The 26,638-nt window shown below is 58.0% G+C and overlaps 9 protein-coding genes and 1 non-coding gene across 10 annotated transcripts; 5 read left to right on the top strand and 5 right to left on the bottom strand.

Moving 5' to 3' along the window:
- Window positions 1-681: 681 nt before the first annotated feature.
- On the top strand, window positions 682-4,939 carry TRAVEDRAFT_66788 (ARM repeat-containing protein). Its single transcript, XM_008044999.1, has 8 exons — window positions 682-796; window positions 859-1,188; window positions 1,857-2,885; window positions 2,943-3,053; window positions 3,108-3,419; window positions 3,472-3,946; window positions 3,998-4,272; window positions 4,339-4,939. Exons 1-8 carry the CDS (start codon window positions 692-694, stop codon window positions 4,516-4,518), a joined length of 2,817 nt encoding a protein of 938 aa, XP_008043190.1. The 5' UTR covers window positions 682-691; the 3' UTR covers window positions 4,519-4,939.
- A 904-nt stretch (window positions 4,940-5,843) lies between these two features.
- Window positions 5,844-7,532, bottom strand: TRAVEDRAFT_132061 (uncharacterized protein; the record flags this gene model as incomplete). Its single annotated transcript, XM_008044998.1, has 2 exons — window positions 5,844-7,103; window positions 7,158-7,532. Coding segments are annotated over 2 exons (1,635 nt in total), but the record flags the coding sequence as incomplete, so codon positions are not given.
- Window positions 7,533-8,923: 1,391 nt separating this feature from the next.
- On the top strand, window positions 8,924-10,916 carry TRAVEDRAFT_52102 (general substrate transporter; the record flags this gene model as incomplete). Its single annotated transcript, XM_008044632.1, has 10 exons — window positions 8,924-8,978; window positions 9,036-9,131; window positions 9,188-9,287; window positions 9,347-9,674; window positions 9,733-9,913; window positions 9,972-10,127; window positions 10,191-10,454; window positions 10,520-10,565; window positions 10,626-10,776; window positions 10,836-10,916. The coding sequence occupies 10 exons, from the start codon at window positions 8,924-8,926 to the stop codon at window positions 10,914-10,916; spliced, it is 1,458 nt and encodes a 485-aa protein (XP_008042823.1).
- A 668-nt stretch (window positions 10,917-11,584) lies between these two features.
- Window positions 11,585-12,281, top strand: TRAVEDRAFT_86680 (HET-domain-containing protein; the record flags this gene model as incomplete). The annotated part of the gene is made up of 2 exons (XM_008044997.1): window positions 11,585-11,863; window positions 11,895-12,281. Coding segments are annotated over 2 exons (666 nt in total), but the record flags the coding sequence as incomplete, so codon positions are not given.
- Window positions 12,282-14,238: 1,957 nt separating this feature from the next.
- On the bottom strand, window positions 14,239-16,257 carry TRAVEDRAFT_31350 (uncharacterized protein). The gene is made up of 4 exons (XM_008044455.1): window positions 16,148-16,257; window positions 15,954-16,086; window positions 14,851-15,107; window positions 14,239-14,790 (listed from the first exon to the last, which is right to left on the bottom strand). Exons 1-4 carry the CDS (start codon window positions 16,172-16,174, stop codon window positions 14,596-14,598), a joined length of 612 nt encoding a protein of 203 aa, XP_008042646.1. The 5' UTR covers window positions 16,175-16,257; the 3' UTR covers window positions 14,239-14,595.
- Window positions 16,258-16,550: 293 nt separating this feature from the next.
- Window positions 16,551-17,185, top strand: TRAVEDRAFT_31348 (uncharacterized protein). Its single transcript, XM_008044454.1, has 2 exons — window positions 16,551-16,915; window positions 16,980-17,185. Exon 1 carries the CDS (start codon window positions 16,644-16,646, stop codon window positions 16,812-16,814), a length of 171 nt encoding a protein of 56 aa, XP_008042645.1. The 5' UTR covers window positions 16,551-16,643; the 3' UTR covers window positions 16,815-16,915; window positions 16,980-17,185.
- Window positions 17,182-19,364, bottom strand: TRAVEDRAFT_74475 (HET-domain-containing protein; the record flags this gene model as incomplete). Its single annotated transcript, XM_008044996.1, has 2 exons — window positions 18,948-19,364; window positions 17,182-18,884 (listed from the first exon to the last, which is right to left on the bottom strand). The coding sequence occupies exons 1-2, from the start codon at window positions 19,342-19,344 to the stop codon at window positions 17,182-17,184; spliced, it is 2,100 nt and encodes a 699-aa protein (XP_008043187.1). The 5' UTR covers window positions 19,345-19,364.
- A 355-nt stretch (window positions 19,365-19,719) lies between these two features.
- On the bottom strand, window positions 19,720-21,238 carry TRAVEDRAFT_74474 (uncharacterized protein). Its single transcript, XM_008044995.1, has 7 exons — window positions 21,073-21,238; window positions 20,943-21,001; window positions 20,800-20,874; window positions 20,682-20,738; window positions 20,440-20,628; window positions 20,260-20,382; window positions 19,720-20,192 (listed from the first exon to the last, which is right to left on the bottom strand). The coding sequence occupies exons 1-7, from the start codon at window positions 21,128-21,130 to the stop codon at window positions 20,076-20,078; spliced, it is 678 nt and encodes a 225-aa protein (XP_008043186.1). The 5' UTR covers window positions 21,131-21,238; the 3' UTR covers window positions 19,720-20,075.
- Window positions 21,239-23,195: 1,957 nt separating this feature from the next.
- TRAVEDRAFT_74473 (uncharacterized protein) lies at window positions 23,196-24,315 on the top strand. Its single transcript, XM_008044994.1, has 4 exons — window positions 23,196-23,374; window positions 23,432-23,550; window positions 23,615-23,965; window positions 24,018-24,315. The coding sequence occupies exons 1-4, from the start codon at window positions 23,314-23,316 to the stop codon at window positions 24,039-24,041; spliced, it is 555 nt and encodes a 184-aa protein (XP_008043185.1). The 5' UTR covers window positions 23,196-23,313; the 3' UTR covers window positions 24,042-24,315.
- Window positions 24,316-24,796: 481 nt separating this feature from the next.
- Window positions 24,797-24,870, bottom strand: TRAVEDRAFT_t179. Its single transcript has one exon. It is a non-coding gene; the product is annotated as a tRNA-Ala (tRNA).
- Window positions 24,871-26,638: the final 1,768 nt, after the last annotated feature.

Here is a 26,638-nt window from a genome sequence, read left to right as displayed (position 1 = left end):
GCGGGTTAGTATTTGCATAGTTAACTGAGTTCCTTTGTGGACGCAGTAGCTGCATCTGAGGTTCTCGGGATAGAGGGAGGCATAACATATTGCTCACTTGTCTATCAGCAGCTATCTTGCCACACATCTATAGAGCTTGATTCAGATTTTAATACCTTGGCTCTAGGGGTCTCTCGATCGCGTGTGCTTGTGGTCTTATAAACTCCTGCCGACCGTTGAAGATGGATCAGAAAAGGGCCGCGTTGCAAAAGAGAGAGGAGCGATATATATCGTTAATTGGCGCCATCTTGGCTATAGACCATATTGATGGCTTGTGTAATTCAGAGACAGCCGCAATCCAACATGGAGAATAGAAAGAAAGACGTAGTGGTTTTATGGTACGTCTTTAGGCGAGTATATTCTGGATGATTGATGAGGGAGGGAGAGATGTTGGAGAGACGAAATCGTCGTCGCTCGTGTTATATACCATTTGGCGCCTTACTTACTGATAATCGAATGAGTTAACCCATCTCTGCCTAATCCACCAAGCGTCAATAAGACTGCAAGTATGATATAGTACTTACTGTTACTATACACAGTCGGATTAAGATAATCTGATGGCTTACTGTGATGATAATTTGCAATAATGAATATTGTGCTTGAACAGTACGGGGAGAGACGCGTTTGTACCCCCTCATCTTGACCTCCAACCATGACCTCCTGGACGCCGCAGCCGACAGCTCTGCAGGAGATCCTGCAGACTATCCACGAATCTACCGATACTCGCAATGCCGCGGTTCAGCGCACCATAACTCACGTACGTGCTCATCGCCTCTCATTAGCAAGTTCACAGCCGTTCATATTCCGCTCATTTCGCAGAAATTGAACAACTTTACTCGCGCCCCGGACTACGTCGCTTACCTCGCGTATATTCTCTCCTCACTGCCGCAGGAGGAAGACCGTATCCGGACCATTGCGGGCTATCTGCTGAAGAACAACGCCCGACTCATCCTTCGCGCCTCTCCCGATGTTTTGACCTTCGCAAAGTCCGCCGTCCTAGTGGCCTTCAACGATCCCTCGATCATGATTCGCAACGCGGCGGCGCAGGATATTGTCGCGTTCCTGGGGATCCTGGAGCCTAGGAACTGGCCGGAGTGCTTGCAGCAGTTGGTGCATATGCTGGACGCGCCCAATGTAGATCAACAAGAGGTGCGTTCTTATTTCAATGCGTCATTGTGCGTGGCGCCCAATTCCCGCTGGTCTCTCCGATCGAATGGCCATATGCTACGCCGTATGATCCATGAACCGTTCGGCCCACACGTGCGCAATATCCGCTATGCAGGGCCTTTGTATCGCTGTACGCGATGGGAGACCGTTTTCGCGAATGGCAACACATTGGCTGCTTGGTACACACTGCACAGATGTAGCATGCGTTGACACAGGCATCCCATGCTGATCACACCCGAGATATAACGCGACGACAGTGTCACAAGCTAGGCACGCGTTAAAATCCTGGTGTAGCGAGCATGAAGAGACATACGTTGGGCTACTGGGCGCACAGACTGTCTTCGACGATGGCGAAGTCAGCATCTTTCAGGCTATCACGAAATATTCTAGACACTCCTTTACCTCGAGGGGATGGATTCTCGTAATGACCCGTCAAATGCTGCTTGCGCCGTCTAGTAAGGCTGCTTCAGTCAGCCCTTCGTTGATTGCACACTTCGCCTCCGATTATGCCAAGATTGTCCTCAATTGCACGCGATGTTCATTGTGTGGTGCACTCTAGGGCCCGAATTTTCGCGTCCGCCTGCGCCGTAGACCCTCCGATCGTGCAGGGGCGTGTTTATAGCAGGACACTAACTATCTACGACATCTAGGCCTCATTCAACGTCCTCGAGCGCGCGTGCGAGGACTACCCAAGAAAGCTCGACGTCGAAATCAACGGCACTTGGCCGTTGGAATACATGATCCCCAAGTTCATTGTCCTCTCGGAGCACCCGAACGCGAAGATGCGCGCACACGCGATCGCGTGTCTCTCGTACTTCGTGCCCATCGGCTGTCAGTCGCTCTTCGCGCACATAGACACGTTCATTGCGTGTCTTTTCAAGCGTGCGTCGGACGAGGATTCGGCCGTGCGCAAGCACGTCTGCCAAGCGCTTGTCCTCCTGCTCGCGTCGCGCCCCGAGAAGCTTATGCCGGAGATGGCCAACGTTGCCGAGTATATGCTCTACTCCACGAAGGACAAACACGAGAACGTCGCGCTCGAGGCGTGCGAGTTCTGGCTCACGTTTGCGGAGGACCCGGATCTCGCGCCCTACCTCCACCCGCTTCTTGCCAAGGTCGCGCCCGTTCTGCTGGACTGCATGGTCTACAGTGAAGACGATCTTCTCTGGCTGCAAGGCGACGATGAAGACGCAGCCGTACCCGACAAGGACACCGACATCAAACCGCGCCATTACGGAGGCAAGGCGCATGGTTTTGAGCGAGATGCGAACGGAGACGACGGCTCGCAGAAGCGCGTCGGCGCATACGGCGAAGAGCTCGACGAGGGCGAGGATGAGGACTACGACGACCTCGACGACGAGGATTTCGCAGACGAGATGTCGACGGAGTGGAACCTGCGCAAGTGCGCTGCGGCGGCGTTAGACGTGCTCGCAGTTCGCTTCGGCGCCGATCTGCTCAACGTGCTTCTCGAGCCGTTGAAGACCAAGCTGTGGAGCGATGATTGGCTCCAGCGCGAGAGCGGCATCCTCGCACTCGGGGCGATGGCAGAAGGTCCGGAACCAGTCACATGGGAGTCTCAAGGATCGGATTCTGACAGGCGATCCGCAGGGTGTATCGACGCCATCGAGCCTCACCTGCCCACACTGGTCCCGTACTTGATCAACACCTTGAACGACCCCAAGGTACGTCTAGGCAGCTCCAATTTCAGTGTGGAGATGTACTCAATTATAGTTTCACAGCCACTTGTGCGATCTATCACATGCTGGACCCTTGGCAGGTACGCTAGTTGGTGCACACAGCCGATCTCACCGGAACACAAGAACCAATTCTTTGTCCCCACGCTGGAGGGGGTGAGTGTATCCGTGTGCGTTTCGGGGAATCAACATGTTTACGTTGTTTGGCAGCTTCTCCGGATGGTCCTGGACAACAACAAGCGCGTCCAAGAAGCGGGATGCAGCGCCTTCGCCACGCTCGAGGAGGACGCTGGGCCCGAACTGGCTCCATATCTGGAGCCCGTATTGCGGAACCTTGTGTTTGCGTTCGAGAAGTACCAGCACAAGAACATGCTCATCTTGTACGACGCCGTTGGCACTCTCGCCGACGCCGTCGGCTCGGCATTGCAGAACCCGACATACGTCGAGATACTCATGCCGCCACTGCTCAAGCGGTGGTCGAAGCTCAAGGACGATGACGACGACCTCATTCCACTACTTGAGGTATGTTCCCGGCCGCACGGGTTCAATTTGGTCACTAATACTTGGCCTACAGTGTCTTGCATCTGTCACGATCGCGATGGGCCCGGCGTTCCTCCCATATGCGGCCCCGATCTTCGACCGGTGCCACACAATCGTGCACACCTCCCTGCTTCAATACCAAGCTTACCAGCAGAACCCCGAGATGGACGAGCCCGATCGTTCTTTCCTCGTCGTCGCGCTCGATCTCCTTTCTGGGTTGACGCAAGGTCTCGGAACCGCGCTCGAGTCGCACATATCGGGCAGCCAACCGAACCTGCTCGAGCTCCTCACCATTTGCCTGAAGCACCCTCACGCGGCGGTGCGGCAGTCGGGCTATGCTCTCGTGGGCGACATGGCCATGAACTGCTTCCCGTTGCTTCGGCCGCAGGTCTCCTCGATCATGCAGGAGCTCATCGCGCAGCTCGACCCAGAGCCGAAGGTAGAGTTCATCAGCGCGTGCAATAACGCCGCATGGGCAGTTGGCGAGATCGCGCTCCGGTTCGGTCGCGGTGAGTCTATCTCTAAGTTTGTGCGACGTCCCGCTCATTTGTGTCTTTTAGACGAGGCTGACTTCCAGCAATGGGTCCACCCCCTTGTCTCGCGGCTGATCCCTATCCTGCTGCATCCGAAGGCCCCGCGGAGTCTGCACGAGAACGCGGCGGTGTCGATCGGCCGGATCGGCCTGATGCACCCCGCCCTGGTCGCGCCGCTACTGCCCGAGTTCGCGCAGGCGTGGTGTCAGGCGCTCTACGAGATTCGGGATAACGAGGAGAAGGACTCCGCGTTCCGCGGGCTCTGTACTCTCGTGCAGACGAACCCGGCCGGGATCACGAAGGTCAGTGGTGTGCTGGCTCATGTCGTCGAGCGAGGTTGTGTTGACACGGAGCGTTGATGTTTGTAGAGCCTGCTGTGGTTCTGCAACGCGATCGTCCGGTGGAACCAGCCGTCGCCGGAGCTCAACAACATGTTCCAGCAGCTCCTCAACGGGTTCAAGCAGCATGACGCCGTCGGCTGGGCGGCGCAGGTCGCGACGTTCCCGCCAGTCATCCAGGAGCGCCTCGCGACGCGCTACGGCGTGTAGGCGCCCACAAACGTTCTGTCATCCGTCATCCCTCCTCGGTCGGTCATGGCTTCTGTGCTCTCCTGCTTCGTCGTCGCTCTGTATCAAAGAATTTGCCTGTCTCGGTATACATCTCGCCCCACTGTTGTCCTCGCTCCCTTTTTACCTTTACATTTGCGCATCTGCCATCCCCCGCCTCGTCTGTCCCTCACTCCATATCCCACAAGTCTCCGTCCGTGTTCGCATTACGTACATACCATCTCCCGTCCTCGTCCACCATCCAACATCCGGATCCTCTTTACGTAGTGTAGTATTCACCTTCGCTCACCCGGCCTCGTCTTTAACGCCTTCGCATCTTCCCCCTACGTACAAGTTCTCTCGCTTGATTTTACCTACGTGTGTGGTCTCGTGTCTACAATGTGTTGCCCAATGTCCATCTAGCATCCCCACTAGGTTGGACGATGAGTACGTAGTCGTGCGCGTTTGCGCCCGCACGTCTCACAACGCTCTCCCGCCGGAAAGCTGGGAGGCGAGAGCAGCAACGCATCTGCCCCCCGATGTCGATATCCTCAACATTGAACGTTGAATCCTTACGATACATATATTTGGGATCGAATACTGGTACACGAGCACAAGTGACTGAGCAATGCTGTATACAAAGATACATCTTGCATTGTATTATACTGCTCATCCGAAATTCGTTATAACGCCATGATCATGTGAAGGGATCCGGATAGGTAAGAATGACCATAGATAGCGCATCTTCGCAGCAGTTTTATATCCTAGAAAGCGGTACCGATGGTCCTAGGGGGAGCAAGAGAAGAACGAGGTAATTGCGGTCTCCATTGACACCGCTCAACGAGCTCGGGCGAAGTTCTACCTGGGAAGCTTCGAGCCACCCGGGCATATCGACGCTTCATCGGGCTCAGCGAACCATCGCGGCTCCCCTTCCTACAGATGCTCCTTCGTCGTCGAAGCTCCAATGTCCTCATCCAGCACACCCGTTCTCACCGACGTCAGCACCTATACTAGAATGTGTGTGGCGATGGCTCGAGTTGGTCAACTGACTTCTTCTTGCAAGGTCAAGAAGTTCAGCCTGTGAGCCCGCCAGCTGGCAGGCTGCCTCGGACCGTGAACGGAATGTGCATTGCCTCGGCCATCGCGGGAGCTATATCGGGCGTCATAGGGATGCTATCCCGCATTGGGGAAAAACGAACACTAGGGCCGAGTCTTGCCAGATTCGTGAGCTGTTTTACATGCGAGCGTATCATACACCTGGAGGATTCATGAGCAAATATGCCGGGTCAAAAGTAACCTGAGCACTTACCACAACATATCGAACACTACTATGATCGATAATCCGTTGAGTCCTGTAACCTCCACCGATGGAGCGGACCCCACCACCAGACCGACGATGGCCGGTGGATCTCCTCTTCGACTCCTTGCGCAGGCGGGTGCGCATTCGACACAACACGCCTTGCAGGCCTCCGCGTGCGGATATCGCCCGTTGCTTCTCCTCGTTCGTACTCCCCCGACGAGTTCGGTCTTGCACCTTCGCATATCGTCCCCGTCTCGCTCTCATCGTCGCTCCCCGCGTCACGGCGCCGCAGCACCTCCATCTTGTACGCCGCATGCGCCTCCTCCTCCTCGCGTCGGTGCCGTTGTTGCTTCCGGATCCAAAAGCTACCGAGGCCCCAGCCGAACACCGCAGGGCGCCCTCCGTCTGTGCCTGAGTGGTTGACCTCGGCCTCGGAGCCGTACGCCTGGTTCATGCGCTCGACGCGCTCCGCAACCTGCGCGCGCGTCGCCGCGAGGTGCGCGTGCCGCAGGCCTTGATACCACCCGTACACGATGCGGCCGGCGGTGTACTGGTGCAAGAAGCGGCCGACGCGCCCGCTGTTCGTCGTGCCCGTCCCCGAGTGGGAGCTCGCGTCCGTCTGGTTGGACGCCACGCGGTGCACGCTCTCGTCGCGTGTATGGTCCGCCTCCCCGGCGCTGCGCGCGCTGTCGGAGGAGTCCTCGTGTGCGGGCGGGTGCGCGTTGTACCCAAGCGCGCCGGTCATGCCCTTCCATATCGTCTGCGCGCGCTCCTTGCGAACCTTGCGCCGGGCGAGCTTCGCACGGCGCTTCTCCTGCCGCTTCTCCTCGCGCCGGAGGAGGTCCTGGACCTCGCCGACGCCCATGCCCGCGCCGACCCACCACCACCAGCCGAGGAAGCTCTGCCAGAGGATGACGGCCCACATGAGTCCGGGCATCCAGGGATACTGGTCGCGGCTCGGGATGTATAGGAAGGTGAGCGCGGTGGAGACGAGCGCGAGCGTGAGAGCGCCGACGCCGAAAGCGGCAGTGCCCCCGTCCGTCCGCCAAGCATCTCGTCGGTTGACGAAGCAACCCCAAAGGAAGAGCGAGGCGGTGAAGAGGAGCGAGAGCGTGGCGTTACAGACGTTCTGTACTGCGGACGCGATTTTCACTAGATTTTCGTTGTCGTGTATGCGTAGGACGTGCATGGTGGACGAGACGATCGCGAGTGGCCCGAGCAGGGAGAAAATGAGGCGTCGTTCAAGGCCTGAAGGGAAGAGGAGGGTGAGGAACTGGATGTGGGTGATCTACCGCGGAGCCGCCTTCAGCAAGCGCAAAGCATCATGGAAACAACAACTCACTTGGATGAGGCCGGATGTCGTCGCGTTCATTAGAAGCCATGCAGCGAGTTCACCCATCTCCCAATCACCGTTGTCTTCGAGCGGAGGTATGTCGACGGCGATGTAATCTAGCATGTACGGCCACTTCAAGCTTTGCGCTATGGTGCTCGATAGGACGACGTGCATGGTGGCGATACACGATATGAGCAAGGTGGTGACCGCGGACATCTGCAGTACGTAGTTGACTGGGGCGAGTGGCCAGTGGTATTGGGCGGTGAAAATGAGGTGGATGATTAGGACTGCCGTAAGTGTCAGGGTGATGCCCAGTAGGAGGATTTGCACTGGTAGGGATCGGGCATAGCTGGGCCGATGTGCGAGAATGGGATCGTAAGGAAAACTCCTGTAGTGGCCTTGGGTCAGCCAAAACGCAATTCAAGCATCGGCAACCCCGTGGAAAGCATTCCACCAAACTGCGTGATGATCTTAAGATGCTACAATTTAGCAGGCATCGAGGGAAACTTGCAAGGCCGCTACACTGCTGCACCGGATTTCCCCGCAGAAACTGTTCCAGCTGGTTCGTGCCGAGAATAAATGGCTGTAAGGTAGAATGAAGCTCCCCTGTTGGATCGCCCTTGCTCAATACGCTTATCCATAGCAGGATCCCGACTATCCCCCCAGTATAGCTTCCCATAAGCCGGAGCGTCCAGCCTAGTAAACGGCAACAAAGCACCCGCCGCGCGTACCAAGTCTCATGGCTGCAGAACGCCCAAGCATTACCTCCCGCCGTGACAAGTGCCGGATCTCAAGGATAGCCGTGCCTTGTTCATTCAAAGCGACAAAGAATATGGAAGACGTACCCGTCATCTGTGGTATTTGATATAGTGGAATCGGAGATATTCTGCGCCAGACATTGATAGGCAGAGGCGAGGAAGAGTAGTAACGCCGTTCGTAGATTCATTGCATGACAGTGGGTGGATGTATGCGCCTCTTGACGACCAAATCCAACGTATAGCCCCAGAGCCTCCGTAGACCGTCTCGGGTAGAACTAGATAGATGGCCAGAGGGTCAAGGAGACGGCGAAGACGACGATGGCAAGAGGCAAGGGCAGGCAGCGCCAAAGTCGCACGCACGTCTTGGAAGCACTACGGTAGAAGCGGCCCGGCTTGGCTGCAATCTTGGCAATGCATTACGTAATGCATTGGGCGCTAAACCGCACCACTGCACTCATCCCGCCCGCCGCAACGCCTTTCATATCCTCATATCCTCACCACCATCTGCTCGCCCGCTCGCTCTTTGCAAGCTCATTACAAAGAATTAGACCTCGAATAATACTACGTCTACATCTTGTTTAAACTGTTAGGGACTCTCGCCGCACGCTCGCTCTCAAGACACCACTATCCTGGGCAACCTGGCTGTACTAACGTTCTGGCGGGATACGAGTGGCAGGGCTTTCTTTGAATAGTGAGTTTATTGGGTGGTATGGTAAGCATATCATTCCATGACTACTGCGTTGTATTTATTAGGTACCTCACTAGACTGGAAGGAATCGCACTGGATATGTGCCTATTGCCGAAGATTCAGACGCACTAGGGAGTAGGCAGCCCGACATTCCACACGGCGGCATTCTGCATGTACATCCAGACGGAACGAACTATACCTATGCATACGGGCCGCCTGGAATAGCCGGCCTCCTCCACAACTACTACGCACTCGGGTGTGCCGTATTCGCCTCCATTGGAGGTCTTACATTCGGCTATGATCAAGGCGTCATTGCAAACGTGCTCGTCATGAAGGATTTTGTGCAGCGGTGGAATCTCAGCGCATGGGAAACCGGGCTTATGAGTGCGTTTGACCTTTCATTTCACAGAATGCAACCGAGAGATTGAACCAGCCCGACAGCGGCTGCGCTGGAGCTGGGGTCTCTATTGGGCGCTCTGACTGCGGGCACACTGGCGGACAAGTACTCGCGAAGACAGTCTATATTCACCGCCTGCGGTGAGTACGGCCGAGTATTCGATGTCTGTCGAAAATCCTGAACACATCATCCGTAGCGATATTCTGCCTCGGGTCAGCATTACAATGCGGTGCCCAAACTCCCAACCACCTCGTTCTGGGCAGAGGTATTGGAGGCCTGGGTGTCGGTGCACTCAGGTAATACACCATATACCCAAGTCTCTCTTATTGAAAAGCTCATAGACCTCGTCTTCCAGCATGCTTTCACCCTTGTACATGGCGGAGATCAGCCCGCCGGAAGTACGCGGATCCCTGATGGCCCTTGAGCAGTTCGCCATCGTCCTCGGCGCAGTGGTTGGATTTTGGACCGGTTTCTTCACGCGAGACATCCCCGGATCCGCGTCATGGCGAATCCCTTTGGCGATTCAGCTCATCCCGGGTATCATCTTAGGATTTGGATGTATGTCACTCCCACCGTCGCCGCGGCTGCTCGTCCAGCAAGGGCGCAATGAAGAGGCCCTCCGCGCGCTCGCGAAGCTCAGATTGAGAACGCGTGCTGAGATTGAGAGTGATCCTCTGCTCCAGGTGAGTATACACCTGAGAGGACACGTTGACACGTTATTCTAAATTCTGCTGTGTGTAGATCGAGCTATTGGAGATGCAAGTGGAGGCCGCGTTAATAGCTCAATCATCTGCCAACGACACCCCCGTACGAAGCGCAAAGCCAGGCACCCTGCGTGGAGAGCTATATGCGTGGTCGCGCCTGTTCTCACCAAAGCTCCGCAAGCGTACGCTCATCGGCGTTTTGATGATGTTCTTCCAACGTGAGTATATGCGCTCACAATTTATCTCCGTTGCTGATGAGATTGGAACGCCATGTAGAATGGAGCGGAATCAACGCACTGCTGTACTATGGCCCGACGCTCATGCACTCCCTCGGCATGCAAGGCGACGCAGCGACCCTCCTTTCCGCCGGCGGCATCGGCATCGTCCAATTCCTGGCTGTGCTGCCCGCCATCGCCTTCATCGACCGTCTTGGTATGCATCCCTGCTTCCATTTGACAAAAGTCCCGCGCATATACTCACCTCCATTCCCGATAGGCCGCCGCCCCCTGCTCCGCGGTGGCTCGCTCGCGATGGCGCTCTCGCACCTCACCATCGCGCTCCTCGTGCGGCAATACAGCGCCGACTGGTCTGCACACACCTTTGCCGCGCGCACCGCGCTTGCGTGTGTATACACGTTCACTGCCGCGTACGGTGTTAGCTACGGGCCGATTGGGTGGATTTTGCCGAGCGAGGTGTTCCCGCTATCGGCGCGTAGCAAGGGTGTCGCGTTATCTACGGCGTCGAACTGGACAAATAATTGTGAGTGCCGGAAGTATCAATGGGCGGCCGGCGAGTGCTAATGTGGTGATGGGTGATGTGCACAGTCTTGATCGGGTTGCTCACGCCGGTTTTTATGGAGTACTCAGCCTCGTACGTGTCTAACGCGGTGCAGATTCTGAATTATGGCATTGACTGAGACTCGCATGACAGAGGGACATTCTTGATTTTCGCAGTGGCCTGCTCCCTAGGCTACATCTGGTCCACCTACTCCGTGCCGGAAACCGCGAATGTGTCGCTCGAGGAGATCGATGCCGTCTTCGAGTCCTCAGCCGGGCGTGAGGATGTCGCACTGAAGCACCAAGTAGGCTGGGTTTTCTTAACAAGATCTTCTTTCCAGCTAACGGGATGCAATCGTTCCAGATTGAGGTCGATCTTGGTTTGCACGACCTGGTACGGCGTGTGACCCGTGCCAGTGATGGCGAGCCTGGAGAACCTGCATGAGCAGTGGGCTGTTATTGCTATGCTATGTCTTCATAGCTTGGGTGACATTCATTTGGACTCACTAGGACTCTCCACTTTACGTGTACTCATATTAGGTAGTGCCTTGTCGTTATTTTGGGCTAATTTACCTCTCAATACTCATGTCTACGCATCCCGCGCCCATTGGTTTGTATCGCTGCTGTTGGGGTCGTTGTGCCAGGTCCGTAAAAAATCTCATCATTCAGCGTCGAGCCACTATTGATATCCGTGAGGCAGATCCCTAAGAGACGACTCGTCAGTTACCCTACTCGTCTTTGGTCGTTTGTTGCGCACGCGGACTCTCGTCCCGTGATCAACGCCAGTAGCATCGACTGCGCCACGCTGCATGCGCTCTGCACTTCATATGAGCGTAAACAGCGGGCCCCAGCGGGCACGAGGCTGCAACGTTTGATGAGGCTGCGGTTCGGTGCACAGTTCCTCGTATCCCTTGCTCTGCGCCCTCGCCGCTTCTTCCGGCTGTCGGGATCATTCCTTCTCTAGATCGACGTCAAGAATTGGTTCGTTCTTCACCCATGCGCAATCAGCCTGCTCATTCGAAAATTTGACAGTAACCAACTATGTGGCTCCTGAGCACCGACCGAGCGGAGCTGCACTTCTTCCCCGGGGTGGACGCTATACCTAACGGTGGCTATGCTATCTTGTCGCATGTTTGGGGAACGAACGAGCAGACATTCCAAGACCTGTGCTCCATCTCCGAGCGCTGCAAGTCAACAGGGGAGAACCCACGAGATCTCATGGGTCCGAAGATCAAGGGGTGTTGTCTTCTCGCCGCGCAACTTGGCCTCCTCTGGATTTGGATCGACACGGGATGCATCGACAAGACTAGCAGCGCCGAGCTATCTGAGGCCATCAACTCCATGTTCCAGTGGTACAAACAGGCTGACGTCTGCTATGCGTACCTCGCGGACGTCCCGGCCGATACCGCCCTGGGGCCTGGAGGCCGTTCACTCTCCGTTCCGCAGGAGTATATGGCACACTCGCGGATGGACGCTTCAGGAACTGATCGCTCCAGAGGTCGTCGTCTTCCTTTCCCCCGACTGGAAGGTCCTTGGCGACAAGGTTCACCTCGCGCCCCTGCTGGAGCAAATCACCAACGTCCCCAGGGCTGTCCTCCATCACCAAGTCGAGTTGTCTACGGTCTCCGTGGCACAGCGCATGTCATGGGCTGCGCACCGAAAGACCACGCGACTCGAGGATGAGGCGTACTGCCTGCTCGGCATCTTTTCCATAAATATGCCTACACTGTATGGTGAAGGTCGAGCGGCATTCCGACGTCTTCAGGAGGAGATCATGCAGACTTCTACGGATCTCTCTCTCCTCGCGTGGGGTCCTCGTTTATCCAACTATGACATGCCCTACTGGGTTCCTGCACCTCCTCACCTGGTGAACCCGGTGCTGAACCACGAACAGTCGCCCTTTCCTGTCCTTCCGCTTGCCACTGCCCCGTCCGCGTTCGATGTTCCCGGCCGCTTCATCACTCCTACGGAGTCTTCAGATCTTGTGGCTACTCGTCAGGTATGGGTGTTTCTCCAAATGCTCCCGAGAGCGCGACTCTGACGAATGTCATCTGCAAGCCCCTGATGCGCAAGATATCTCGCTCGATCTCACGAAAAATCGGTAGGAAGCCTCAAGGGCCCTCGAACCAGCAGACCGGACCAAGTGGTGCGTTCATGCGGGTCATGCCGTACGGCGTGCACATTCGCGTCAAGGTCATCGAATCGCCCCGCCTCAAGTTCGCATTGCTAGATTGCGGTATAGGCGGACAACCACTGGGGTTACTCTTGCATCAGTGGGAAGGCTACGAGAGGTACGGACTTGCCTACGGTTTCAGCCCCGCCAATTCGCTCGTCCCTCAGGACCAGCGCCCGCTCAGCATATTCCGCTTGATCGACGTTATGGACGCTTTCGATCGGTTCATCGACGGGAAGAAGTTTCAGTGTACGTGGAAAGACATACACGTCACGCCGCCCCCGCCAAAGCCGACCCCGCTTCCGCTCATGCGGTCTGTCGCTCCCCGCGGGAACCCATTCTGGATCTCACCGGGCCTGATGAGGACGCTGGTGCACAAGTGGGATCTCAGGGAGGTTCCGCTGGGCCCGAGGGGCTTCTGCACTGCCTCCGGCACCGACCACGCAACGCATCTGTTCTCGCACCACTGGCGACCCAACGAGGCCCTGATCGTGGCCACCGGTCTTTGCCCTGGGACGGGCCAGCCGTGGGCGCACGCACACCCGGTAGTCCTGGCGCCGTACAGGCTGTTAAACGTCGATGGCATGCTTCGGTGCGGCGAGCACCTCTGTCCCGATCACCATATTCAGGCCTCGCCGACAGCCCCCGTCCAGACGCGTGCCTTCGGCACTGACGCGCGGACTATCCGGCTCTCCTTCCGGGCCGTCGACCTCTTCGTCCACAATGCGTGGGCGGTGGACATCACCCTCAGCGGCAGCGTCTACGATACCTTCACCGCGGACCCTAGCGACGACCCCGAAGGGACAGCTCCACGCAAGCCCCAGACTCGGCCGCCGTCCAACGACGAACGCCTTGAGCTCATGTCGCAGTTGACGCAGCTCCACGCCGCGCTGACGAGGCCGTCTCCGAGACCCGCGCGCACCCGCAGCGACGCGGATTCCGCCCAGCGGTCTCAGTATCGGAGAGCACATTCTATATCGCTGCGGGATGGCGAGCCCGACAAGAGCAGCCCGTGTGGCCCTTCGCAGCATGTCCACCGGAGCAGGTACCACGAGTATACATAGATGGTTGCGGCCTTTTACGCCGCTGGATCCAGTCACGCCCTCGTTAGATCTCTTTACTTCCCGTCTGAAGGAAAGCTCATTCGTATGTTTTTATACCCGGTTACGGTGCTGCCCCTCCTTCCCTCGACGCTTGTCTACACGCACGGTCACCTTACTCCGTTCAGTCTCATTGCGCCCAGGATTGCGCCCCAGAGTATCTTTTCCAAGCTGCTCGCGGACATGCAACGTCCGATTTCGCAGGGGCATCGAGAACACGTCTGACAGGCCGGCAAGGAGCACTCGTGGGTCTCTGGATATACTCCGCATGTCGGCGTGTGGGCTTTGTAGACTTGTGCTCGCCTTTCACACACATGCACATCGGTGTACATGTGTTCTCTAGTCGGCGAAACTATGTAAACGTGATTCTATGTTTCACGACTATTTGTATGCTGTGCTCTCCAATCGGCATCTCTTGCGTAAAAACATATCACCGACGTCGCATTCATGAAATAACAGAGTAAGCGGCCAGGCGGGCCAACGCACGTTAACCGGGCTATGTACGGGGTAGATACACGCAGATACAACAGGAAAAACAAACAGACAAACAAGCACAACAGCAACCGTAACATGAATGGTCACACACACACACACACAACACAAAATCGGCCGAGTAAAGACGGTATAGTAAGTAGTAGCAGGGGGGGTGCAGTCGGAGCCACGCATTGTACCAGATAAAGGACAAGAGCGAGGAACAACGCAGGCAGGGAGCACAAGAGAGCAGACGGACAAGCGTACGGGCCCGAGTCGAATCGTGTTCGTGTCCGTGCAGCGGCAGTGTGCGGGGCAGGCGGGGGTATAAGGGATCGCGTGTCTCTATGTAGGTTTTCCCTCACCAGGGCGGGGGGTGCTCAGAGCACGAGCGCGATGAGCGCCATTGGGAGTGCGGCCAACGCGCCCACGACGGCACGGTCTGCGCCGTTGCTGCCGCCGGTCGCGGACGCCGTGCTGGAGGAGCGCGTGCTCGACCCGGTCCCGCTCGGCGCCGTCGCGCTCGCGGACGCGGAGGTGGAGGTCGCGGTGCCGTTCAGGCGGATCGCGTTGCGCTACACGGGAGGGAGTCAGCAACTTCGTCGCGCGCTATTCGGTCCAGCGCGAGGACTCACGATGAACCCGTCGAGCGTCTCCGTGCTGGACTCGTTCACGTTGATGCCGCCGACACCGCCGAGGGCGCACGTCGCGATGTCGTAGAACCAGATCGTGTCGTTCGTCGTGATCGTCACGGGGAGGTTCGTGATGGCCGTGCCGTTGTTGGTCGGGCGGAGGCCCGAGTTGAACCCGTTGATCGTCGAGTTCGTGTCGTGTGCGGGGATGCACGGCGACGCGAACGTCGACTGGGTCGCACTGTGGTTCCCCTGGGTGACTGTTGAGGAAAAAAGGATCGGCGTAAGCGACCGTCATGAGGAAAGACTAGGACGGAGCCATTCTGGCAGTCGGCGTTCCTCTCCGTAGGGACAGAGTCAAAATTAAGGTTCGGACGAACACTGTGCCGTCACATGACCGCGTTGTCCAAAAAAAACCACGTTCGGTTGCATCTTCTTCGCGAGGATGAACGCAAACAGGCAGGACGACGCGAGTATGAGATCGAAAGTGGTCGCGGCGCTGTCTGTGGCTCCTCGTGCGCCGTACTAGAACCACGCACGTCGCCAGTGAGACACTGGGCGAGGCGCAGGGCCATGAAAATCCGCACTCTGAGCGGATATCGAAGTGCCGGAGGCATAGCCGGCAGTTATGTTTGGAGCGGCATGACGGTCTGGCCACACTAAGGGAGAAGATAGCCTCCAAAAGTCCGATAACTCTGCGCACGGACCTGGTCCTGCGAGCAACCTGTAGTCCAGATGGACGGTTCAGGGCGGGCCAGCGGTAGCTTGACTGCTGCGGGTGGTACGGCACATACGATAGGGAGCGTGGCCCGCATCACGCCCGGCAACACCGACCGAAGGGCTCTGAAGCCGCATTTGTGAACACAGGGTCGTCGCACTCCAGGCTCCGGCAAAGAGCCTCGGGAAGTCCGACGACCTTACGCACGCTGTCTGGCCCTGGACGCGACCTGCTCGCGAAAGACGGCCAGGGCAAGGCGGCGGTAGCTACCCCTGCTGCGGGTGCAGGCATGGCACAGACGGTGAAGGGCGCGCCGCATGTCCAAAGGCGCATACGCACCCTCCCCCATCCAGTCGAGGATAAGAGCTTGACTATCACGAATACTCACAGTTGAACAGGACAGTGTCGCCAATGACAGCAGTGACCTCCGCAGGCGAGAAGATCGTGCTCGCGTTGGCGGTAGTGTTCGCGCCGACCGTAATGACGATTTGCTTCGCCGAGGCGGCGACGACCGCAGAGAGCTGGATATATGCGGGGTGTACAGTTAGCAGCGGTTCCTGCATGGAAGCCCACACTACTCACGGCAGCTACGAGGGCGAAGGAACGCATTCTGAACGACCTAGAGGACGAAGAGATGGTGGTGGTAGGGAAGAGAGCCGACGACGGGCGTAGGGGGGCGAGCACGAAGGACAAGGACAAGCAGGCGCAAGGCAGACCGCAAGCGCGCCGCCCTTCGTTAAGTCGCCCAAACCCAAGATCTGCTCCCGATTTGCATCAATTTGCCCCGCCCGCTCATTGGCGAGATAAGAAAAGAAGCCGGCGTTTGCCAGGGACTGACGTTTTCCGTGTCCTCCCGAGCACGCTGATTGGCTGAGGGCCGCTGGGAAGCTGTTAAGTGACGTCAGTGATTGCGAGGCCTAGGCAGCTGTAGATCGCGCGCGGTTCCTGCCATGCGCTCGCCTCCCTCCGCCTCCGCCCTCGCCCCGCCGCGGGCGGTCCCGCCTTTGACCATCTGCTCGCTGGCTGCGATCTTGAGCTCGTCGTCAACAGCATCGTCGGCGCTGTCTGCTTGCTATGAATGAACCTGATGGTCCCCACGGTGCTGGTGGACAGGAACGGCCAGACAGGTCCCTCGGACTCTGTACGCGCTCAAGATACTCCGCTCCGTGATGCACCCGCACGTCCCGCCGACCGCCATCAAAACGACGACGAAATGCTCCACCGCGACGCTCGCGCATTCGCGCACTGACGCGTCGGCGCCCTTGACGCGACGATGCGTGCTGTCCCTGGCCCTTGGGGTCGTTGCGCCGACGTCACCACGTTGGGCGGACGGCCACGCATTTTCACCAGGTCAGTTTGACGGTTGAGAACGTCCCACATTCGAAAACTCTCATGCTTGATCCATTTGCCTCAGTTCCAAGCTGGGCCCATCTCAAAGGATGTGGTCCCTATGCATTGAGGGCTGGTCCTCTTCGCGAGTCCACTTCGTCCTTGCATCAGGCGCACGGCAACTCACCAACATTGGCAGAATACCTATTACCAACGGTGCGTCTAGTTGAATGTCCATGTCGGGGACAGCGATACATAGGCATGCACGCATTTACCACTATCCTACATCAAATAATTTCAATCTCTACCGGTGGCATCTCACCGTTCCAATAGCTCTCCACCTCGCGAAGAGAGTCCTGTCTGAACACGTCGAATCGCCCCACACGTCGATATACTTTTCTCTGGAGAGGTAATGTTGTGGGGTCAGTCACACAGGCCGCATCCCCTGTGCTGCCCGCGCCATCGACCAGAGTGACGATCAATCCTTCTAAATGCTTGTCTTTCCGCGTAAGCGGGGCTGCCCACAGTCTCTGGATCCCCACATCCGCCTCGGTGTCAACGTACACCCACCCAATGATCATCGTCTCCGCCTCCGCCGCCGCCGCCTTCTGCACCTCACCATCCACATCCAGGCCCGCGGCCCCCCACCGGCGGACCTGTTTCGCAGTCGGAAGCAGAATACGAAACGGCTTGTATCCTTCGCCAGTGAGGAGCACGCACCGGGTCAACGACGTGCGCACGACGAGCGACCCACCAGTGACCTGCCCAAACGGCAGCGCCGTGTCCGCGAGCGCAACCTCGCATCGCACGACCTCCGCGACCGGCGTTCCCTGCAACAACGTGGACCGGGACCAGTCCCCGCCCGTCCAGACCTCCCCGTCGACCGCCGCCCACGACCACGACGGCGCGTGGAGCTCCTCGGGGCGCACCGCCTGCGGGCCGCTCTGCTTCGCCCAGAGCAGGTCGTCGAGGAGCGTCGCGCGCCAGAGGCCCGCGAGGTAGTCTGTGCGCAGCACGCGCTGGAAGCCCGCCGCGATCGCACCGCACGCGACGAGCTTGTCCGAGGGATTGCTCACCGCGCGCCGGCTGTAGTCCTCGATGATCTCGAGCCACGCCTTGTACATCGCGGCCCATTCTGCGGAGCCGGGCGCGGCGGGCGGCAGGTCTGGGCGGAAGAACGCGTCTGGCATGCGCTGCTCCCCAGTGGGGTTGTAGTACGCGCCGCCGACGCTTTGGGTGGTGGTCTGGCATCGGAACTGCAGGGTCTGAGACGTGAAGAGGAGCGCGCGAGGGGACATGAAGTACTCTTGGAGGCACCAGCCGCGCGTGCTGACCGGGTCCCACCCGTGGCTGTACTGCTCTATCTCGTCTTCCGGGAGAGTATGCGTCGGGGAGACGTGTACCGTGCCGGTCTGCTGCGAGGGACACAGCACAGGGAGAGCGAAGTCGCGTGATGCCGCAGGCCGTTCTTGCAGGAAGCCCTCCCCGACCCTGCTCGCGCTCGCAGCGATGATCGTCAAGTACGCGTCGCGGTAGATGTGGTGCATACGCCCGATCTCGCGCCGCTTGCTCTCGTCCGAGTCCTGGACGATGCACAGGCTGTCCGCCCACAGGTACCGGAACCCGAGCGCGACCGTGACGTGGATCGCGTCGCGAATGGTCTGCGGGAGGCGCGCGGGATCGATCCCATCCGCGTACGCGGACATGTTGTGGGTGGTGGTGCAGTGCGGCTGGATCTCGCCCCAGACGTAGCTGAGCGCGAGATACCGGCCGCGCTTGCCGTCGGTCGCGGCCAGGCGCGGGCGCGCGGGGTTGGTGCAGTCGAGGACGAGGGTGGGGAGGAGTGGGTCGGGGGAGACGGAGATCGCTGTGCAGCGTTCGTGCATCGCCACGCACTCTTCGATGCACGCTCTTGCCAGGGCGAGGGTGCGCGGGGATCCGACGTCTCGCACATGGCTCCGCGCGACGATGTGCGGTGCCGCGGGGTCGTCTGAGAATTCGCGTCAGCGCAGGTTCGGACGCAGAGATACAATATATGTACAGGACAACTCACCCAGACTCGTATACACGTAGCCTGCGAAGCGCGGCTCGCCGTCGATGGACACATATACGGTCTGTGTCTCCGGCGGCGAGCACTCGGTCAAGAGCCCTCCGGGCCCCATAAACACTTTCAGCGGCGTCGCAGACTCTGCATCGTCGTCCTCCCCGAGCATCGAATACATGAACTGACACCACACACAGCCTGTGGCGGACCTGGAGTGCAGGACCGCCCACGAGGTGGTATAGGTGCACTCCCCGAGCCAGGTCAGGGGGGAGTCGAGATCGACGTTTTGTAAGTCGCTGCGCGGCACCAGCAGCCGCGCCGCAGGGCCCTCCCAGCAGAGCTGGCATACGGAGGGAGGCTGGCGTGCGGCGGTGCTGGTGCTTGCATGAGAGTTTTCATGATCCATGCGATGAGCGAGCCTCTGAGGCTTGCCGCCGTCTGGAGAAGGTGGGAGACAAGAGAACGTGCGCCGTGTTACTGCGTATACTAAGTACGGCCGGATCCGAAAGGACGGACTTCAGAGGCCGTTGCACGGCACTCTCGTAGGAAACGCTTTAGCAAATAATCGAACGGGCTGGCTCCAAGCTTACGCGGTAATGAATAGAGCTTCTCATTGTAGAGTAACCGCATGAGCGGGGTGTGCGGAGGTGACTTTGCCAGTGGATACCATGCGCATGCATATGCCAAGCAGAAGACTCAGCTGGAGGCGCGCGCCTCCAGTACGCCGCCCAAGTCGACGAAATCAGCGCTGGCGGTAGTCAACAGGATCGCGTAAGGGATTGTGAAAGCCCATGCTCGATTAGCATATTAATGTACAGACAGATTCAGAGACCCAGTACAGAGCAGCAAAGCGATCAGTTGACAATAGACACAGCGATGGTACAAAAACGAGCAATCGCGCAATGCGCGAGCATGAAACAAGTTGTCAACTTGAAGGAGAGAGGCAGTTCTGCCCTAGAGACGAGGGAAGGAGTAATGAATGGAGTGCGCGACTAGGCGCGAACGGACGCGCGGCGCGATTTTCCGAGGGGCTTCGGATGATGGTACAAGAGATGCCATACGTATCACGGCGAAGAGGGCAGAAGGCGATCGCGTGGGGGCGGAGCACGGGGGGCGAGACGAAGAAGAAGGGGCGAATCAGTCGAGGCTGGCGCTGGACGCGCTCGTATCCAGGTCGCGTAGACAGCCCTGCTGGCGGCAGCTTCGGGCTTCTTTCGTTGCATCAGGCGCGGATTCTTCCGCTGGAGCTGAAGTCTGGGTGGGGCGCGAGGACCGTCAGCGGCCGGGTCATTTTATGTTCCCTGCGAGGGCGTATGCTCACCTCACGGGCGACCGTGATCGCCTCCGCGACATCCTCCAGCTCGCGCAAGCAACCCTGCTGTCGGCAGCTGCGTCGCGCCGGACTCGAACTGTCCGCGTCCGATGCGGGGATTTCCGCGGGAACCTACGAAAGAGCACTATGAGCCCAGTCACCTCGTCGAATACGTCGGATGGCACTTGCCTCAAGCTCTGCTACGGGCGCTCTCGCCACCTCTGGTAGTGCTCGAGCAAACGTGTCGATAGAAGGAAACCCGTCGAGTGCGAGCCCGCGCATACAGCCCGCCTGGCGACAACCACGCTTCTCGTCTGGCTGACGCGTTACTGCGTCGACGTCCGTATCAGGCGTCAATAATGTGAGGTTTTCGAGGATCTATTTTGGCTCAGCCGTGAAATCTCTTTTGGGTTAGGTACGGCGACGCTCACCTCAGCAAAGGTCTCCGCTTCAAGCCTCTTTAAGCACCCTTGTTGACGACAGCTCCTCTTCAAAGGGGGAACAAGATGAGCGGTGCGCCACGGCGCTCATAATTGCGAGTGGACTCACTTTGGATAGTGGCGCTGCTTGTGCGAAGAGGCCGGGAGCGCTGGGCTGCTCGTGTTTCAGGTACGAGGAGAAGCGCTACGGGCGCAGGTGTACGTTAGTTCGTGTTTCGTGGCTAATGATAATGTACAAACTTTCGCACTTACCAGAACGGTGTCAAGGAGGGACGGCGCGGGGACGGGCGCAGCATCTGCGAGTGGGAACGCTGAGAATACAAAACGCGAGAGACGGTCATCAGCGGACAATTCAACAGGGCGGAGGGATAAGAAGGCGTACCCCCAACGAAGAGCGCGGAGATGGCGAAGGCGCGGGTGAGAATGAACGTCGCTACCATGATTCGGAAGATACGTGGGTACGTAGTGTGTATTGAGAGACAGGGTACAGAACAGATGCAAGGAGAACGAAAAGGGCAACGGAGTGCAATCAAGTGAGTGGCAGGTCCTGTTGGAAGAGCAGGTCTCCCAGTGCGCAGCGCGCTGCAACGGGTCTTATAGGGAACATCGTGAGCGCACCCCAGAGCGGAGCGCACCGCGGGGAGCTCTCAAAGGACTCGTCGAATGCGGTATGGACGAGAAGCCACTGAGGGCGCCTACTGTTGCAGTGGAATCGGAAGCGTTACGAGGCAGCTCCTCCGCCAGGTGGCGCTATCATGGTCACGCAGGGTTCGAAGGGGAGGCTTTGAGGGATGGGAGCTGCTGACGCGAGATGGGCATTGAGTACTAGAACCGAGAGGATCGTCGTGGGGAGATGCATCGTATGAGGGCGCGTTGCGTGGAACACGAGATGGTGACTTCGTGGGTCCTCTGTACCTCGATACAGTCAATGCATCGGAGCTGCGACGGAGAACTCGGACTAGGCTCACAAACAGAGCCCGAGGCTTCGCAGGGAATTTGACTTGCTCGGTCGAGAGTCCGTCAGGTTCGCCCAGCACATACCGCTCAATCTTGTGTCTGACTGGCCGCGCGTTCCAGCGCGGATCGAACGCTGGTCAAGAGCCTCAGTGCGGGGCAACCCGCCTTGGGAGGATCGAATCTATGAGTCGCCGTCCGGGGGTGGCCCATGGCCGACTCTTCCAGGTCCGATCGTGACGAGGACGTGATTTGCTCACCGCGCTGCTGCTAATCAGAACCCTGATTCGGCTAGATCTTCGACGAGAACTTACCTGTGGTAACAGAGGGGACATCCAGCCACCGTGTAGAGGTTCAAACGAACGACCCAATATGGCAAGAGGGTCACGGCGCACCGTGACACGTTCGCGAAGCTGATACGTGCTGGCCGCATTTGGGCGTGCTTGTTCTCGCTCTCCCATCTTCTCCACCCCCGGACCTCTGACCGAGGTCATTCCCTGCGATGAGAAGGGGCGCAAATTGCTGAAGGGGAGCCTTATGGCATTGCGAGGAGCTGCGTGGGGGCGTCGACGAAATACACGTGGTCAGATTGCAATTCGCAGTCCAAGTCGCCGTTGTCGCAGCTGGCTGAAGAGGGTACGCTGTGTTGTTTCTGTCTGCAGTGTTCGTCAGAGTTGCTGGTGAGCAGTCTTGAGTTGCAGTGTGTCCTCACCATCTGAAACAAGTGGGTCCCAGTTACGCTCGAAAAATGAAGTCTAAATAGGCTCGTAAACCAGCCTCACGTTCGGAGGCGGAAGACAATCGTTCCTCCCGAAGGGAGGCTGGAACCTCTTGTGAGGGGGGGTGGTGGTGACCCCCGTGGGAACGACGCGCCAAAAAGTGTCTCGAGGCCTCTCCTCGCCTCTCCTCGCACGCCGATCTACCCAGCGAATATTCTTGAAAATAAAGGGGCGGACTCACAGCACCAACTGTTCGTGATAGAATTTTTTGTCATGACATTCTGCACATAGCCCGCCATGCAACTTTCGACGACGCAGGGCTTCAGCCACCCGTTCAATGTCCGCTGACATCTCTCGCCCAGGAATTGCAACTCAGCCGTTCCCACGGGGGTCACCACCACCCCCCTCACAAGAGGTTCTAGCCTAAGTCTAAACGCAAGCCGGGAGACGCTCGCGCCGGCCTCGGCGTGTCCACCCCAAAAAGGCAGTCGTTGTTGATCGCGTAGATGCCGACATCGCCACTCCAGCTCACAAAGACATCGCTCAATCCGGTCTCATGTTATGCCACACACGGCAACATGAATGAATGGGCGAACTCCGATGCCTTCCAGCCGCTCGGGGACCCACGGAATGCCAGCGTGCCGGCGCGCGCACCCATCCGGCGCCCCCAGTTGCTGCTGGCAGTTGCCTTATTCGACACATCCTTTGAGGCCTCTATAGTGAGCGAGTTCATTCAGCCTCAGTCGCCCGTGCGTGGGTGCGGGCGCATCATCCGTCAATGCATCGTTGTATAAGACGATGGGGGTGTTGTGACCGAAGGCCGCACCAACTACTCTCTGTCAATCCAGAGTCGTTCTGTACATATCTCCCGCCGGCCATCTTCTCTCCTCCTCCCCACTTCTAATCCTTTTCTTCGTTCTTTGACTAAGTGGGCTTGAGCTGAATTCAAGATGGTTGCGCCGACGTTCATTCTTACCCGCACTTTCGCCATCTCCGCGCTGTTTGTCGGTGGTACGTCCAGCCCATCTTGCTACCCTACCGAGCTTGTATGCTTACTCTGCAGTGCAGCATTCCCGATAACATACGCTGCGCCGATACCCACCAAGGCCGCGGCAGTCTCGTCTCACCTCGAGCCACGCTTTTGCCGGGCGATGGGTTGTCTCTACGCGCTTCCTGACGCCGACTCCGTACGTCCTGTCCGCCTCGCTCTCATCTCTGGGACGGCCTCCTCATTCGTTTATTGCTGTTCAGTCAGACGCCGCGGGTAACGCAACCACCACTACCGCCGCCACTTCCCCCTCCGCCGACGCATCCTCCTCTGCGCTTCAAGTCATCGACCTCCTCATCTCAGCCTTGCAGTCAGCCGCTTCGAGCCTTCGTCAGTCGTCGACGGCGCAAACGGCGATATCCTCTGTGAACGCCGCCGTTCCGGTTGCGGTAGACGCTGCGGAACCCGTCGAGACGGACTCACTTGCGGCGGCCATAGCGGCCATCGCGGCGACGGCGGCACCCGAGACCGAAGCGCCGTCGGCAGACGCGCAAGAAGACGTACCGACGCCGGCGGTGGAGGTCATCGGGTTCAGTACCGTAGCGAGTACAGACGTAAGCACACTTCAATCGCTCCGCCGTACTTGAGTCTGACCCAAGCTTGTAGGTCGATACCTCCGCGTCGGCGTGATACTCCCCCAGGTTCCACCTCCATCTCCTCCGCTTGAGGAGAACAACCCCACACTCTTTCTGGACACAGTCTTTCCATTCTTTCCTACATCTCTTCCTCGCCGGGTCGCTCCCCTCGCCGCCCGTCATCGCCACATCCTAATCGCGCACTGGTGCGCTCAAAACCGTGTAGACGGCTAGAGGATACCCCGCGCGCTCCACCTCGTTCGTCGCCACCTCATCATTCCGTTCTCAAGAGCTACAAGGGCTTCTTGTGCTGGACTCTTCACCGCCCCTTCCCCCTCCCCTTCTCACGACGTGTACGTCGCGCGTGCAGCTGTTGTACTCCTTGTGCTCCCTCATCCTTGTTTGTGCTACCTTTGCCCGTTCTTCCCCTCTCGCGTTACCCCGTCTTGTCGCCTCCGCGTCACCTGTCCGCCACGCGCACCGTTATCTATCCGTAGTCGTCGCTCAGTCAATCCGCAGCTCCCCCGCTCTCGCAGTCCGTCACAGTGTATTTCTAGTCGTGCAGTTATCCTTAGAAGTAGTGTCGTTCGCCAAGCTCTCCGGTCGTGGTTTCTTGTCGTTGTGTTTTAGTAGTTCACTCTAATTCAGCCGTGCTCATTCCGGCACCCTTACAGTCAAGTAAAGCGTGATTCTGCATGCTTGCATATCTGGACACACGCTGTTGGTATTAGGCTCAGAAAGTGCGCGAGCGTATTCGAGTGCGCTGACAGTGACCCAAAATGAGTACAGGCCGCGCGCAAGTAAACAAAATGGACATGTCCGGGATTGAACCGGACCCCTCTCGCATGCTAAGCGAGCGTGATAACCAACTACACCACATGCCCATATAGACGCCTTGATCATCGTGTTCCCTAGTCCCGGCGCTCACTGGCTGTCAACTATCCTCTCTGGAGGCAGCGCAGCCTTGCGTTGACTACTCACCCTACGTTGGCTTCGACCTCAGAGTACAAAAATTCTCGGACTCCCAGACCCAATCCACCTTGGACCGTTTGTATTTTGACTACGCATATAATGAGGGTGGGACTGACCTCTATCCCATTATTAGACTACAAGTGTTCGATACCGTGAGGTATGTCAGGTTCATGCATAATACCAATTTTATGCATCTAATTGACATCGAGAGACCATCATTAGTATCTTCCGACTGCAAATACATGGACGATCCGACAACAAATGGCCTGAATGAGCGACGGTCTGGTGTTGGCGGCCGTTCACCATCCCTTGCCGACGACTACCCCAGCCGGCGCAGCACGGAGTGTAGCACTTCGGCCACGAGGACGAGACGTCTGCTCCCTGCGCTGGCAAACAACTGGACCACGTTGCTTGCTTGACCTGATTCTCGCGCTGCTAGTATGCCTCACGCTGCTGTCCTGAATCCTGAAATACTCACGAGGATCTTTTGGCAAGCCTCGCCGGAGCCATCGGAGGATGAGTGGCCACGAAACGATGTCGTGGCGAAGTCCGCCCGCGTCTGTCAGACTTTTGGTGAACCAGCCACCCGCGTTTTATGGGAGCGCCTGCCTTCCGTATTTCCCCTGCTCAAGCTGCTCGCCCCGAGTTTCGGGAGGATAAAGGGTGGGCATAAGACAAACAATGAATGGGGGCCAGACAGAAAAGATGCATACGTAAGTGGCTCGACCGTCATAATCACAATCGTTTACTCATACGTCGCGCGCAGGCCCTCTACAATATTCCCGACGCTCACCAGTGGACACGCTTCTGCTACTATGCCGAACGCGTGCGTGTTCTCGTCCACCGTGGTTCCGCCAACACCGACGTCCTGTTCGATGACTCGCACGCTGGGTATCATCCAGACACCGCAATTGACCAGTACCGACCCGACAACGCCTCTGACGACGAAGCTGATGACGACTTCCCATGTCCTACGCTCATCCTCCCCTCTGTCTGGTTTCACCTCAAGCAGCTCTCTGGGGGCCGGCCTCTACTTCCGGCTCTGCGCGAGCTGGAGTGGATGACAAGCCCCTTTGGCACGGAGCTGTTTGATCTTGTCTCCCCCTCCCTTCAGCGAATCTACGTTCGCCTCAACCCAGCGTATTCCCATACGAATGCCGAGTGGAGCGCCCATCTGCCGCTTTTCATACGTAGCATAGCTGCGCTCGCCCCGGAGCTACATCGGTTCGAAGTCGGTGCCGACCACTCAAATACCCTGCGCGCCGCTATGCCAGAGCTGCACAAGATGAAACACCTGCGATATCTCGCTGTGGACGCCAACTGTTCCTCGGGCTGCGATATAGATGCACAAGCACTTTCTGAGGCGAAACTGGACACCATCAAGAATTTGGAGTACCTCCGGCTCGGGCTTGAAATCGTGGGCGATCCCGTAGCTGCTCACTCCATAATCACGCTTCACGCTCTGCGCTCTCTGGCGGTTGTAGACTCCAACGGGAACCCGAAGGCGTACAAGCTGTTCAGCGTTCCCTCTCTACGCTCTCTCGATGCCACCATCCGGTCTCCAGACACCGACACGAACGGCTACAGAGACATCCTCCTTGCGTTCACGCAGCAATTCCCAGACATATATTCCCTCGTCTTAACGCTAGACGGGGGTCGAGCAGACCTGACCCAGGTCAT

This window comes from Trametes versicolor (genome assembly GCF_000271585.1).
Source record: "Trametes versicolor FP-101664 SS1 unplaced genomic scaffold TRAVEscaffold_11, whole genome shotgun sequence".
Classification (NCBI taxonomy): domain Eukaryota; kingdom Fungi; phylum Basidiomycota; class Agaricomycetes; order Polyporales; family Polyporaceae; genus Trametes; species Trametes versicolor.
This window is presented reverse-complemented; position numbering and strand designations above follow the sequence as displayed.